Here is a 12798-nt window from a genome sequence, read left to right as displayed (position 1 = left end):
TTGACATCAGGGGCTGGGGGAGTGGGTTCCAGGCCTCTGCAGGCACCAAATGCAAAGTTGCTCAGCTCTCCTATAAGGTCCTTGTACATCACCTACAGATGCCCTCCTGTATGATTCCTTATACCTACTGCAGTCTAGTGCTGTGATGTGTTAAGTCTGTACACAGATATTATGGACTCTTTTTCCCAGGTAAATTCAGACTGAGGGGTCCTCTCCACAGATAGCCCATGGCTGAAGAGGAGCAGCCCCATGTCCTGAGGCATCATTGGCTTTGTTTGGGTTGAGAAGGTGGCACCATTCACTGCCTGCTAAACATAGTTCATCAGGAATTGCAATCCTTCAGTCCTTGGTGTTCCATCTTTTTTTTTTTTTTTTAAAAAGTCTTGGCCCTGGACAGATGGCTCAACAGTTAAGAGCACAGCTCCTCTTCTAGAGGATGTGAGTTTTAATTCCCATCACCCACGTGTTGCATCACAGCTATCTGTTAACTTCAGTGCCAGGAAAGCCAATGCCCTCTTTTGGTTCATGAGGGCACCAGACACACATATGGTGTGTAGAATTACATTCAGAGAAAACACCCATGCACATAAAAATAGCCTATATTTTTTCTTAGGTTAAACAAAATCTTTTGTATCTGAGAAAAGATGGCAGACAACATGTGCTTAGGTAATATATGTTTGTAAATTAAGTTTCATACATTTGATCAGTGATTCTGATCATAAAACTTCCTTGTCTATTTTTTCTTTCCCTTTTACACAGTGTCTAATATACCCCAAAATGGTCTAGAGCTCACTATGTAGCTATTGGATAAGAATGGCCTAGAACTGGGCCTGGTGGTGCACACCTTTAATACCAATCAAATTTCTGAGTTCAGGGCCAGCCTGGTCTTCAGAGTTCCAGGACTGCTAGGAAGTCATTGAGAGACCCGAGAAAATACATACATACATACATACATACATACATACATACATACATACATACATACATACATACATACATAATGTCCTTCAATTTGTGAGCCTTCTGCTTCCACCTTCCAAATGCAAACAGGTCTGCCACTACTACACCCAGTTTATGCTGTGCTGGGGATGGAGCTTGGGGCTTCATAACTGCTAGGTATGCACTCTGCCAGACTATAATTGTAAGCTATTTACTTGGTCATATTTATAGCTGAGTGTTAGATGCTGCTTAAAGGTCCTAACCCAAAAAAGAACTGCTTTCCTCGGTTCCATTGTCTCCATATTGAAAATGATGTCAGTTGCCAGACTCGGATAGAGCAAAAACAGGATCACTAACATAGGTGGCCAGGACCAGGATATTACTGCCTTGGGGGCAATGGAAATCCAAATTTAGGTGCCGTTTTCCTTGGTTTTTGTCAGGATGGTAAGGGCTTGCCTTAGGTGGGTAATGATTTCTTCAGATTTCCCATCTTTGTTTTAAGCAGCAGATACTGCCATTTCCACATAAGCTGCCTTTGAGAAGGTTATTTTCACAATGTAGCCTTGTAGAGTTCTCAGCCTGGCTCTGCTTCCAAAGCTGACCTGCCTCAGCCTCCTCTTCTGAAGACAGGCTGGGGAGCCATGTGGAAAGAATCTGTCATTCCAGAAGTCTGAAGATGTTGGAACACTCCCAACTAAGTAGGCAGACAGTTTTATGAGGGAACTGCTCAGGAACAAGACCAGGGGATGCTAGAGGGAAAGAGCAGGGTTTGTGCTGCAGTCATGTAGAACGGGAATAAAGGAAACCAGGAGAAGAATGACAGAGGCCTGAGGGAAATAGTAGTGAGGGAGGGAAAGAAGGTTAATTTAATAAGTAAGGAGTTAGGGGAAGGTGGCAGAGATAAGTAAGGAAAGGAAGACAGGCTCAGATGGGCAGAGAACAGGTAGTCTGGTTCCCCGCTGCTCCCAGAAAGACACCTAAGTCAGGACAAGTCTTCCTCCATCAGAGATGTTGAAGAGTATCTTAAGAAATGAGAATGGAAGGCTGGAGAGCTGGCTCAGTGTTTACGAGCGCTGGCCACTCTTCCAGAGGACCAGAGCAACCACATGGTGGCTCACAACCATCAGTAATGGGATCTGGTGCCCTCTTCTGGTGTGTCTGAAGACAGCTACAGTGTACTCACATACATAAAATAAATAACTAAATAAAAAAGAAGAAGAAATGAGAATGGGGAAGGTGGTAACCTGAGTCACAGAACTCGGCTCTCGGTTTCAAGAAGTCCTGTCCACAGTAACAGTTCCTATGAATAAAGAGTCTCTTGCTAGGCTAGAGATGTGTCTGTAATTACAGCACTGGGAAGACTGAGCAGGTGAGCCATTAAGATAGTAAAGGAGTATCCTAGATGCTTTTAATGTACAGGCATCTATGCTGGTAATTAGGGGATTGAGTCTAGGGCACCCCCTCAGACCCATCTCACATTTCAGAATCATCCAATGCTCAAGTCCAAATTACAAAATATTTGCATTGATCTCATACACATCTTCTCTTCAGCTCATTTCTAGATCGCCACATGATTTATGCCTGGTAAGCTGTGATTACCATGGAAACAGATAATATATTGTACTGCTCAAGGAATAGTGACCCCAATAGTCTGCATATGATTAGTACAGGTAGAAAATTGTGGGATTTTTTTGCAAGGAAGGAGTTAGTTAGTTCTAGATATCTTACTTGATACAAAGTTGTGTCAGTTGCAGATGTGATTGCTGAAGACATCATTTGGTTGAAAGAGTGCTTAGCTAGCATATATGAAGCTCTGGGTTTCGTTCCTAGCACTACAGAAACTAGGTGTGATAGTACACACTTGTCATTGAAGTACTTGGAAGGTAGAGGCAAGAGGACCAGAAATTGAAGGTTATTCTCAGTTACATATGGAATCAGAGTCCAGTTAAACCTTACCTTAAAAAAACAAAAACAACTGATTGTGCACTTCAATACTCGGGAGACAAAGGCAAGTGAATCTCTGAGTTTGAATATTAGGTTCCGGGCCAGCTAAAGCTACATAGTGAGACCCTTTCTCAAAAATCAACAGTATGGGTGCTAAAGAGATGAAGACTCACTGCCCTTCCAAAAGTCCTGAGTTCAATTCCCAGCACGTATGTGTCAGCTCACAGCTTTCTGATGTGCAGAGTATATGCATACAACATATAAATTACATACATGAATAAATACTTAAAAACAAGAAAGAAAAAAAAATCAACAAATAGAGAGCCTACAGATCTATCTGTATCTAGGCCTACTGTAGTTGCTGTGTAAAAATGTAGATGACTTGGAACTGCAGTCAGCAAGCACCTCTTTCTAGTTCTCATTGAAAAAGAGCTCAGCTTAATATCTCACAGATAGCTGGGTGCCATCCTATCACCCACATCAACAATACTGTAGTCTTTCTGCCCCAGACTGCCTCTGAACTACTTGCCACTGTGACATCCTGCTGCTGGCTATTGAAACCAGTTTTTACAGTTTGTTTGTTTGTTTGTTTGTTTGTTTGTTTGTTTGTTTTAAACCAAGGCCAATAGTGTATCTTGGTTCTTCTTTACCACATTGAAACTATCCCTGAACCCTTCTTTATCACATTGAAAGTGAAGTAGCCTGAGGTCCCACGGCCCAGAGCCTGCTATCATTTTGGAGCAAGTGACAGACTCTGGTTGTACTGTGCAGCTCCACAGATGCTTTATCCTCAAACATTCTTTTTGGTTTATATTGTTTTGGTTTTTTTTGGTTTTTCGAGACAGGGTTTCTCTGTGTAGCCCTGGCTGTTCTGGAACCAGGCTGGCCTCGAACTCAGAAATCCACCTGCCTCTGCCTTAAAGGTGTGCACCACCACTGCCCAGCAATCCTCAAATATTCTTAAATATGCCTTTGGACCATTTTTTTTTCTCATTAAACACCAGCAGAGCTTCACTAGCACTTTTACTATTCTTAATCCTACTACTGCTACCACATGTTTTCAACCACATTTTGTTTAATGTAATTAACAGTTCACTATGGCCAGGCATGGTGTACACATCTGTTGTCTTAGTACTCTGGAGGCTGAGACAGGAGGATCATGAATCCTAAACCAACAATGAGGTGTAGACTGAGGTGCCTGTGGTCCTAAAGAAAGAAAAATAGAGCATCTGGAGGAAAAACAGGGAGGAAGGGGGGGGGGGGTGAACATCACTGTGGGAAAAACTCCTGTGTTGGTTAAGTTGCTAGCTTAGTTGAGTCCTCTAGCCTTGTTCTCTCTCCTGAGTTTATAGGCTTCAGTAGCTTGACCTGGCCCTTGCGAGATGGTTTTAGCCAGCTCAGAGGTAGGGATAAGGAATTTTTGTGCTCTGTAGTAACGTTGTGCAGCATAGTATACAGTTACTACAGGGCTTTGACCCCTCAGGGAGAAGTATCACAATGAATAGCTAGAGCAGTAGGGGTGTGGCTTTAATTCCAGCACTCAGGAGGTAGAGGCAGATCTCCGAGTTCAATGCCAGCGTGGTCCAGAGAGATAGAGTTATATAACAGCTAGAGCTAGGCAGAGAAAGAAACCTTATTTCAAAAAAAAAAGAAGAAAAAGGAAAGAAAGAGAAGGGACTAAATTTGGGGGGAAGCTCCCTCTTTCCCCAACATGGATTCATGTATACACATGCTCACACACAAAATGTGATGAGTTTCCTTCAAGGAGAGGGACCATGAGACTCCTTCAGAGTGCTTTCACCTGCACTGAAGCATGTGGAAGAAACTTCCAGAATTTAAAATGTGAGCTTGTGGTTCAGTACCAATCCTCAGTTTCTTTCCCAGCCTCACAATTTGGGAAGTAGACAAGGTCTGAGGGAAGGTGGGACAAGAGGATAATAAAGGTGAAAATTACCAAAGTATATGCATTATGAAGATGTTAAAATAAACATTATTCTCTTACACAGCTAATATATGTCAGTTTCTTTAAATTAGTTGACCCCATGGTATCCCAGCCTTGAGCATCTCCAGCTCAGAGGTGCTGGCTGCATGAGAGGCCCAAGTGTCCTTACATCTTGGCCCTCTCCATCCTACTTCTTACCCCATTGTGCAGGTACACTGCTGGCCTTAACCTTGACCTGAACATGTGCTCTCTGTTTGCTAGGTTCTCCCCTATGGGTGTAGATCACATGAGTGGGATTTCTGGTGTCAATGTCCCCGGCAATGCTTCCTCGGGCTGGTGCATCTTCATCTACAACCTTGGGCAAGACGCCGATGAGGGGATCCTCTGGCAGATGTTTGGCCCCTTTGGTGCAGTTACCAATGTGAAAGTGATTCGTGATTTCAACACCAACAAGTGCAAAGGGTTTGGTTTTGTGACCATGACAAACTATGAAGAAGCTGCAATGGCCATAGCAAGTCTGAACGGCTACCGCCTGGGGGACAAAATTTTACAGGTTTCCTTCAAAACCAACAAGTCCCACAAATAACTCGCTCATGCTTTTTTTTTCTTTCCTTCTTTTTTTTTTCCTTTTCTTTTTTCTTTTTTTGTACGGAATAGATAATTAAGAGTGAAGAAGTTGAAACTTTTTTGTTAGTGTACAACTCATTTTGCGCCAATTTTCACAAGTGTTTGTCTTAGTCTAAATGAGAAGTGCAAAGGTTTTTATACTCTGGGATGCAACCGACATGTTCAAATGCTTGAAATCCCACAAATGTTAGACCAATTTTAAGTTTCTTAAGTTATTTCCTTTAAAGTATATATTAAAGTGAAACCGAAGTAGACTGCGCTGACTAACCAGTCACTCTGGACGGTGGTGGGACTGAAGCATGCTTTTACTTCTAAGACTGTCTAACACCTGTTTCATCTGATGTCTCCACAGACTGGATTTAAAACAAAACAAAAAAAATTTTTTTTTAATTTCTTTGTTTTAGTTTTTAACCTAAAGATGTTAGACAGATGGGGAGTGTGTTTTTTCTCAACTGCTTCACTATTTTAAACAATTTCTGCTTTAGGTGACAGGAAATTTGCCCTCCCCAGCAGTCCCACTGCTGCCCCCTGCCCACTCAGTCCCAGCTCTATAGTGTTGGGAGCAGCAGCAGGGCCCATATTCTGGGGCTCCCACAAGGGGAGATGGGAAGAGGTTCCACATGTTGGGCTGAGCCAGGCCCTCCAGAGACACAAAAGGTGTTTTGTAAGCCCAGGCACCAATGAGAACGGACCAAAGAGTTTCAGGGCAGCTCCAGTATATTCCAGAGTCAAACCTGAGCTCCAGGCATGCCTGAAGATGCCCCACTCCTCTGACATCCTGAGCGTCTGTCCACACATTGCATGCATGGTGCCCACACATCAGATACTGTTGTTCATGCAACTTCCCGAGTTTCCAAGACCATTTAACCTAGCTTGAATGCACAACGATTGCTCTGTTTTTAATGACACAGAAACATTTGAGCATTGTATTTTCTCGCATCCCTTCTTGTGAGCACTAGACTTTTTCCAATCTTAGTCAGATTTTGCTTTGAAATTTTGCTTTTGTATGGACACTCAGCAGAAAAGTACTTCTTGCCAGTTATCTATTAACAAAATCCTTTGATTTGTAGTTTTAAGGATTAACCCTCAAAGTTCTCTTCATAACTGCCTTGACGTTTGGGGTTCTGTTCTGTTAATTTTCTTTTGCTTTTTTGTGTTTTTTGTTTGTTTTTACTTTTGCATTTAAGACCATTAAATTTGATTTTGTTTTGCTCGAGTTTTGTTTTGTTTTTTGTTTTACCTTTTCTTTCTTTTTTGGCTAGGGAAGGGCACAGACAGCCCAGCATTCAGGGAGGAGTCTGTCAGACCTTAAACACTTGCCTCAAGTTTAAAAAACATTTCTGGAGCTATGGTATAAGAAATACAGCTATGGATCAATGGTTCTTAACTCAGGAGCTGGTAGGAAAGGTCAAAGGGAAGGGAAGAGCACATGAGGCCTGACCCCTACAGCCCTCAGGACTGTTCTGATGTTTATTAGTATGTGGAGAGAATGAGAACAGGCTAGTGCAGTTACTGGCAGCTCTTCACTTTGATGTAAGCCTGGAGTGTATAACAGCAGGCTAGTATTTAGTTCTTGATATCATGGTATGATAGCATTATTTACACATATCTGTTTAGTTATATATACATATATATATACATATAGCTATTTTGTTTCATTTACTTAAGTGGAAAACTGAGCAAAAAGCACAGCCATCTCTAAAGTAGGTCAGTGTATCAAGAAGCCCATGTACAAATTGAGGCTGCCTGTTCCCTCCCCCGCCTCCTTTTCCTGACTTCCCTGGAGGCTCGTTGCAGTGTTCTCTACCATTGGTGAGGTTGTCTCATGTACTCAGGCTTTGTCCCACCCTAAGTGAGTCAAGTGCTGCTCAGTACCTCATTCCATCCCATAATTCCCAGCCTATAGGGCCTGAAACCCAGAACCAAAGGCTCATATGCCCAGATCTGACCAAAAAAGGAGAGGGGTCCTCTGCTTTGAGGGTGCAGAGTGCACCTCCCCGTGGGACCAAAATGTTGTGATAAAATACGCATTTCTAGTTTCTTAGCCAGCATTCTTCTGAGTGGAGGTGGGATTCTCCTCAGTCGTGTAGCCTTTGTATTCCACACCTGAAAGAGACTGTGTCTTTAAAGGACCTGGTGCTCAGAGCTAGCACCTTAATCACTATACCATCCCTACCACCCAACACCTGTTTACTCCATAGTAACTCTGAGAGGAACTGGGGGAAATGTCACCAGCTTCTGGAGGTCACTTCAAGTTCGACATTTTCTTTCTGTGTGGTCTCCACTGTCTGGGTAGCACTCTAGATAAAAGTCCCAGTGCATTCCTTGATGAGCTTTCTTTGTCAGTGTCTAGAAGAAAGTAGCTTTGAAAAGGCATTCCTGAAAGCAGTTTTCATTCTATGAAAGGACTAGGTCCTGGCCCTGGACGCGTTCATGACAGCTAGTCAGGCTGGGCAGAAATACAGAACCCAGACGTGTGTGTAGCTCAGAGATTAAAGCACTTGCCCAGCATGAGGGCAGCCCTGAGCTCTGTCCCCAGCATTGGAGGAAAAGTCACAACCCAAGAGAAAGGGGTTTTTTTTGTTTTGTTTTTTAAGGAGAAATTCATCCTGTTTTTATTGAGCAAGTTAAGGCCATTTCTTTTGTTGGGAAATCTGATGGAAAAAAATACAGAGAGTAGGTAATGTTCATTCATCAGAAATATGGTTTGACCAATACCAAAGAGGCTTTGACTGAGTTCTCTTGACCTCCTCTGGTAGTGGGTTATTTCTTGAGCCACCTCCAGGTTCTTCCGCCTACTTCTGGTTGGGTTGCCTGTTTCTTTCTTGAGTGATTCTCTCCCCCAATTGAAACTTCTAGGTAATGTGCCAAGCCATCCTGGCTGTGCCTCTGGTCACAGAAGTGTGACTATATCTCCCTCCTCCCCATACTCTGATCAGCTACCATCTTCCTTGACTACCTGAGAACCAAACTTCCCTTGGAGGGTGGGATGTGATGCCACTATATTGAATGGGTTCTGTCTCCCTTGAAGTTGCCTTAACCTTTTAGTGGCAGTAAGTAGTTAAGAAACTCGTACACACCTTCAGACTGGACCTCCTGCTATAAGGAGTTAAAGCTGGAGTCTCCCAGCTGACATTTAAGGAGAACCCTGCTGGGTCAGAGAAATTAATGAGCCTCCAAGACAACGGCAGTTACCTATATGGGGTTGCTTCCAAATAATAGCCATTTGTCTATAAAGTTATGTGTTGAAAGGATGTGACCTACTCCAGTCATTAGATTTGGAAATCGAAGTTGAAATAACTCAGCTCTTCCAGTTAGCGTGTTTCAGCAAGATTTTATCTCTTGATGGTTTATGTGGCCAGCTTTTCTATATTGGGTGAGAGAATATGAGTATGCTGAAAGGTCTTCTGCCTCCTCTATCCCCAACACCTTACCCCTTCCCATCTTTTCAGGAACTGCCTCACCTACTGGGACCCGAGGTAACTCCTGGGGAGGGATCCCTGGGGTTCATCATACTCAAGGGGTCAGGAATCGTGTTTCCAAACCTTCCTAGAGTACCCCAATCATCATGAATGCTTACTGTTGAGTGGCATTGATGATTTGACACATTCTTAGGGGAGCAACAGAACATGCATTTCCATCCTAAATAAGGACCCTCCCACTTCCACCTTTGACCTTTAATAATGATTGTATTACATTTCCCCATAACCTTTTGCTGATGTGGTTCAATTTATTTCTCTCAGTCATGAAAATTATTTATTTATTTATTTATTTTTATTTATTTGTTTGTTTATTTATTTATTTATTACTTGTGAGTCACCAGCTGCCAAGTATTTGCATTAGTCTGGTGGAGACTTTGAGAGGACTGTGCTTTTCTGTTCCCCTCCCCCAGAAAAGAAGGCTGGTTGGTTGGTTGGTTTGAACCACCTCTCTTCCCACATGCTGTTTCCCTCACCATGGCTTACTTTGGGGGAGGGGAGGGCTTCTACCAGCTGATTCCCTTGTTGTACACTAGATGGCTAGACATTTTTGTATATTAGTGTGTTTTAAGTTATTGATTTGTTTTATATGAAATAATTTATTTTTCAGGTACCATTTTTTTTTTCATTTTAACTTTGTTTTTACATGGGTTTGTTTTCAATAAAGTCTGACATTGCTGTCCAAAGTCAACAATAAAGTGAATCCCATTGTGTTCTTTTGAGGATGTTTATGTAACTAGCCTTTAAAAGTAATTTTCAGAAAAAGAAAGGTGGGGAACAAAAACCTTTAACCTATTTTCCTTTTCCCATTGCCTTTTTCCCCACTACTTTAAATCCTTGTGAATAAATGTTCTTCAGTGTTTTAGGAAGAAAAAAGCAAACCTAGATTTTGATAATCCAGAAGATTTCAGATTAACGAAGCTTTGAAAGAACCATTTTTCGAAATTTCAGTGACGTGTGAATATTTTTTGTCAATGGCTTTCTCAAAGAGAATGAAACTTTTGCACCATTTTCAGAGTTTTTATAGAGATGCCAAATTGATATATTTACATGTAATGGAAACATAAAAAAAGTTTTATTAAACAATTGTTCATAGCTGTGTAGACATTTTAATTCAGCTTCCAAAGCTCTTCAAAGTCGTATTTTGGAGATGCGGGGTGTTAACTGACGATTCCAAACCAGTCAGTTGTCTGAAGACTCGGTTCCTTCCACAGGTGTCAGGTTTGTGTTAAAGCATTCTATGTTACCACTGACTGCAATTCTGTGATATTTTGGTAATAAATGAAGTGGGATCATTGAGATGTGATGGTGTAGGGGTGATCGTCTGTATCAACATTCCAAAGCCGGATAAAGTACCAGGAGACTTCTTCCCTCAGTGTGCCAAGACCTGGCCGCAGCTTTGACCTAGCCCATGGACAGCCCAGGTATGCTATGTATGTCTCCCTTAAGACCCTCCGATTTCTGTCCAGATGTTTCTTCCTCATCAAGGAGCCCCAGAGCCCCGGATGGTGGACACCCTTATCCTTACCCTCTGGTTGGATTATAACATGGCCACATTTGAGCCACAGGGATAGAATGAGAATTCTCCATCTTACTGTGTAATTAGGAGCACAGAAACTCGTGTGGGCTAAGGGTGTGATACTTTGGAAAGCGTGTCTGTCTAGCCTGCACTAAGCTCTGACCTCCATGCCCTGGTTCCACTAGAAAGCAAGCATGGTAGTGTGTGCTTGTAATCCAAATTCTTGAGAGGAGCAGCAGAGAGACCTGTAGTATAGTCAAGCCTTGACTATGTAGCAAATTCGAGACCAGCCTGGGATACGAAAGACCCCATATAAGACTCCAACCCCTCCCAATAAGGGGATTAGGGGTGCACCCAGGAGTTAAAGATCTGAGTCTGGAAAACAAACTAGCTTGGAAACCTGGGAGGAAGATTCAAAAAGCTTGTTGAAGGCCCTCCTAATTGAACAAACTTGGACAAGAATGGGGGAGTTGGTGTGGGAAAACTAGTTTGGTAGCCACCTTGTTAAGGCAGGCCTTCTGGAAAGAGGCCTTATGATTCAACAGAGTAAACTACACACTCTCAGTCCTGGCCAAATGGTTGGCTGTAGACAAGTGTAGAGAGGCTGGGAAATGCCACCAAGGGACTAAGCTTTAGGAAGGCTACAGGTTTGTTATCACATATACAGGGGACTGTCTGATTAGATAAACAGGATGCATGGGATCAAAGAAGTACTAGGCATCTGAGAAAGTACCTCAGTGACCCAAAACTAGGGAAGAATATTCAGTGACTTTTTGAACTGGTGAGGTGGCTCAATGGATAAAGCTTGCTACTAGACTGATAACCTGAGCTCAGTCCCCCAAGGCTCTACATGATCAAAGGAGAATCTACTCCCTCAAGTTGTCCTCTGACAGATCAGTATGCATGATCATACCCAACTTTGGTTAAAAAATAAACTTCAAGTGGCTTTCAGCAAGGCATAGTGACATGTGCCAGTAATCCTAGCATTTAGGAGGCAGAAACAAGCAATCTCCCATAAGCCAGGCCTGGTTCCAGGCACCCAGGGCTACATAGACCATCTCATAGAAAGGGTGGGGGATAGGAGATTTGTGAGTTAAGTCTAGTTCCTGCTTAACTCTGGTTCCAATCAGGCAGGGCTACACAGCAAAAGGTAGCCTTCAAAGACTTTGATTCTGGTCTGTCAAATAAAGAAGTATAGAGGAAGTGCATATGCTGCCCGTCAGGCAGGAAGGAGCCACAAGCCGTCACTTGCAGAGATACAGATGTGCAGAAATGGAAAGGGTGGGGAAATTAAATTCTTCAGAATGCCTGGCTGTGGGAGATGCATGGTCCCGGTTGGCATGGTCATTTCATGGCCTTGAAACCAGTTACAAATTAAGTTTCTGTTGTGAAGTCATCTTTAAAAATTGGGGCAAGGGTGGTGCATGCATGTGAGTGTCATGGGAGCGGTGAAGGTCAAAGGACAATTTGTAGGATTAGGTTCTCTTCACCATGTGGGTCCCAGAAATTGAGCCCTGGGATTGAACTCAGGCATTTCTGCACTCCCATACATTTTTGTTCCCTTCCATGCTGAGATGAGCTCCTGAGGCTCCTGCTCACTACCAGTGAGTCACCACACCCTGATTTGTTTTCATGTAACCAACTATGGATGCTTTTATGTCCTTAGTGAATCAAGACAACACCTATTTATCGTTGCCTGGTTCCATGAGAAGTCTAGGTACTGGATTCTGAAACATGTACACTAAAATTAGAGTAAGAATGAGGAGAGGTTAGCCAGGTCACCACTCAAGAATAAAATGGAAAGTCATGAAGATGTCTCTAATGTAAAGTCAGTGCAGCACTTGATATATTGTAAACTTAAGTTTTCTATTTTTATTAGATTTTTATGTTATGAGCGCTCTGCATGCATGCATGTCTTTAACAATAGATGCCAGAAGAAGATGTCAGATCTCTTGGAGTCTTGGAATTAAAGATGGTTGTAAACTACCATGTGGGTGCTGAGAACTGAATGTGAGCCCACTACAAGACCAACAAGTACTCTCAGCCCAGGATCCATCTCTCCTACTCGGCAAGCTGAACCTTGTGTTCAGAGCGCTCTCAGGGTGTGGCTTAAGACATGACAGTAGGCTTAGCAAGACAGCTCAGTGCAGAAAAGCACTTGATGCCTGGCCTCATCACCTGAGTCAGGTTCCAGGAGATAAGCTGTACAAAGAAGGAACCATCCCCTGCAAATTGTCAGCTCATTTCCACTCACAGACAAAATACTAAGTTATTCTAAATGTTTTTTTAGATTTACATACATGTTTTGCCCACATGTATGTATGTACACCATTAGTATGCCTGATGCT

The 12798-nt window shown here is 42.7% G+C and overlaps 1 protein-coding gene across 4 annotated transcripts in view; it reads left to right on the top strand.

The window, feature by feature from the left end:
* Window positions 1-10230, top strand: part of Elavl1 (ELAV (embryonic lethal, abnormal vision)-like 1 (Hu antigen R)) — a 40360-nt gene extending 30130 nt beyond the window's left edge. For 3 of the 4 annotated variants that reach the window (XM_006508698.4, XM_030243302.1, XM_030243301.1), the window contains one exon: window positions 5087-10230. In XM_006508698.4, coding sequence (XP_006508761.1) covers window positions 5087-5411 — 325 coding nt within the window. In that variant the 3' untranslated portion in view covers window positions 5412-10230. The remainder of the gene's footprint in view (window positions 1-5086) is intronic. The other variant, NM_010485.3, reaches the window with a different exon arrangement.
* The last annotated feature ends 2568 nt before the right edge of the window (window positions 10231-12798 follow it).

This window comes from Mus musculus, chromosome 8, assembly GCF_000001635.26.
Source record: "Mus musculus strain C57BL/6J chromosome 8, GRCm38.p6 C57BL/6J".
Lineage (NCBI taxonomy): Eukaryota > Metazoa > Chordata > Mammalia > Rodentia > Muridae > Mus > Mus musculus.
This window is presented reverse-complemented; position numbering and strand designations above follow the sequence as displayed.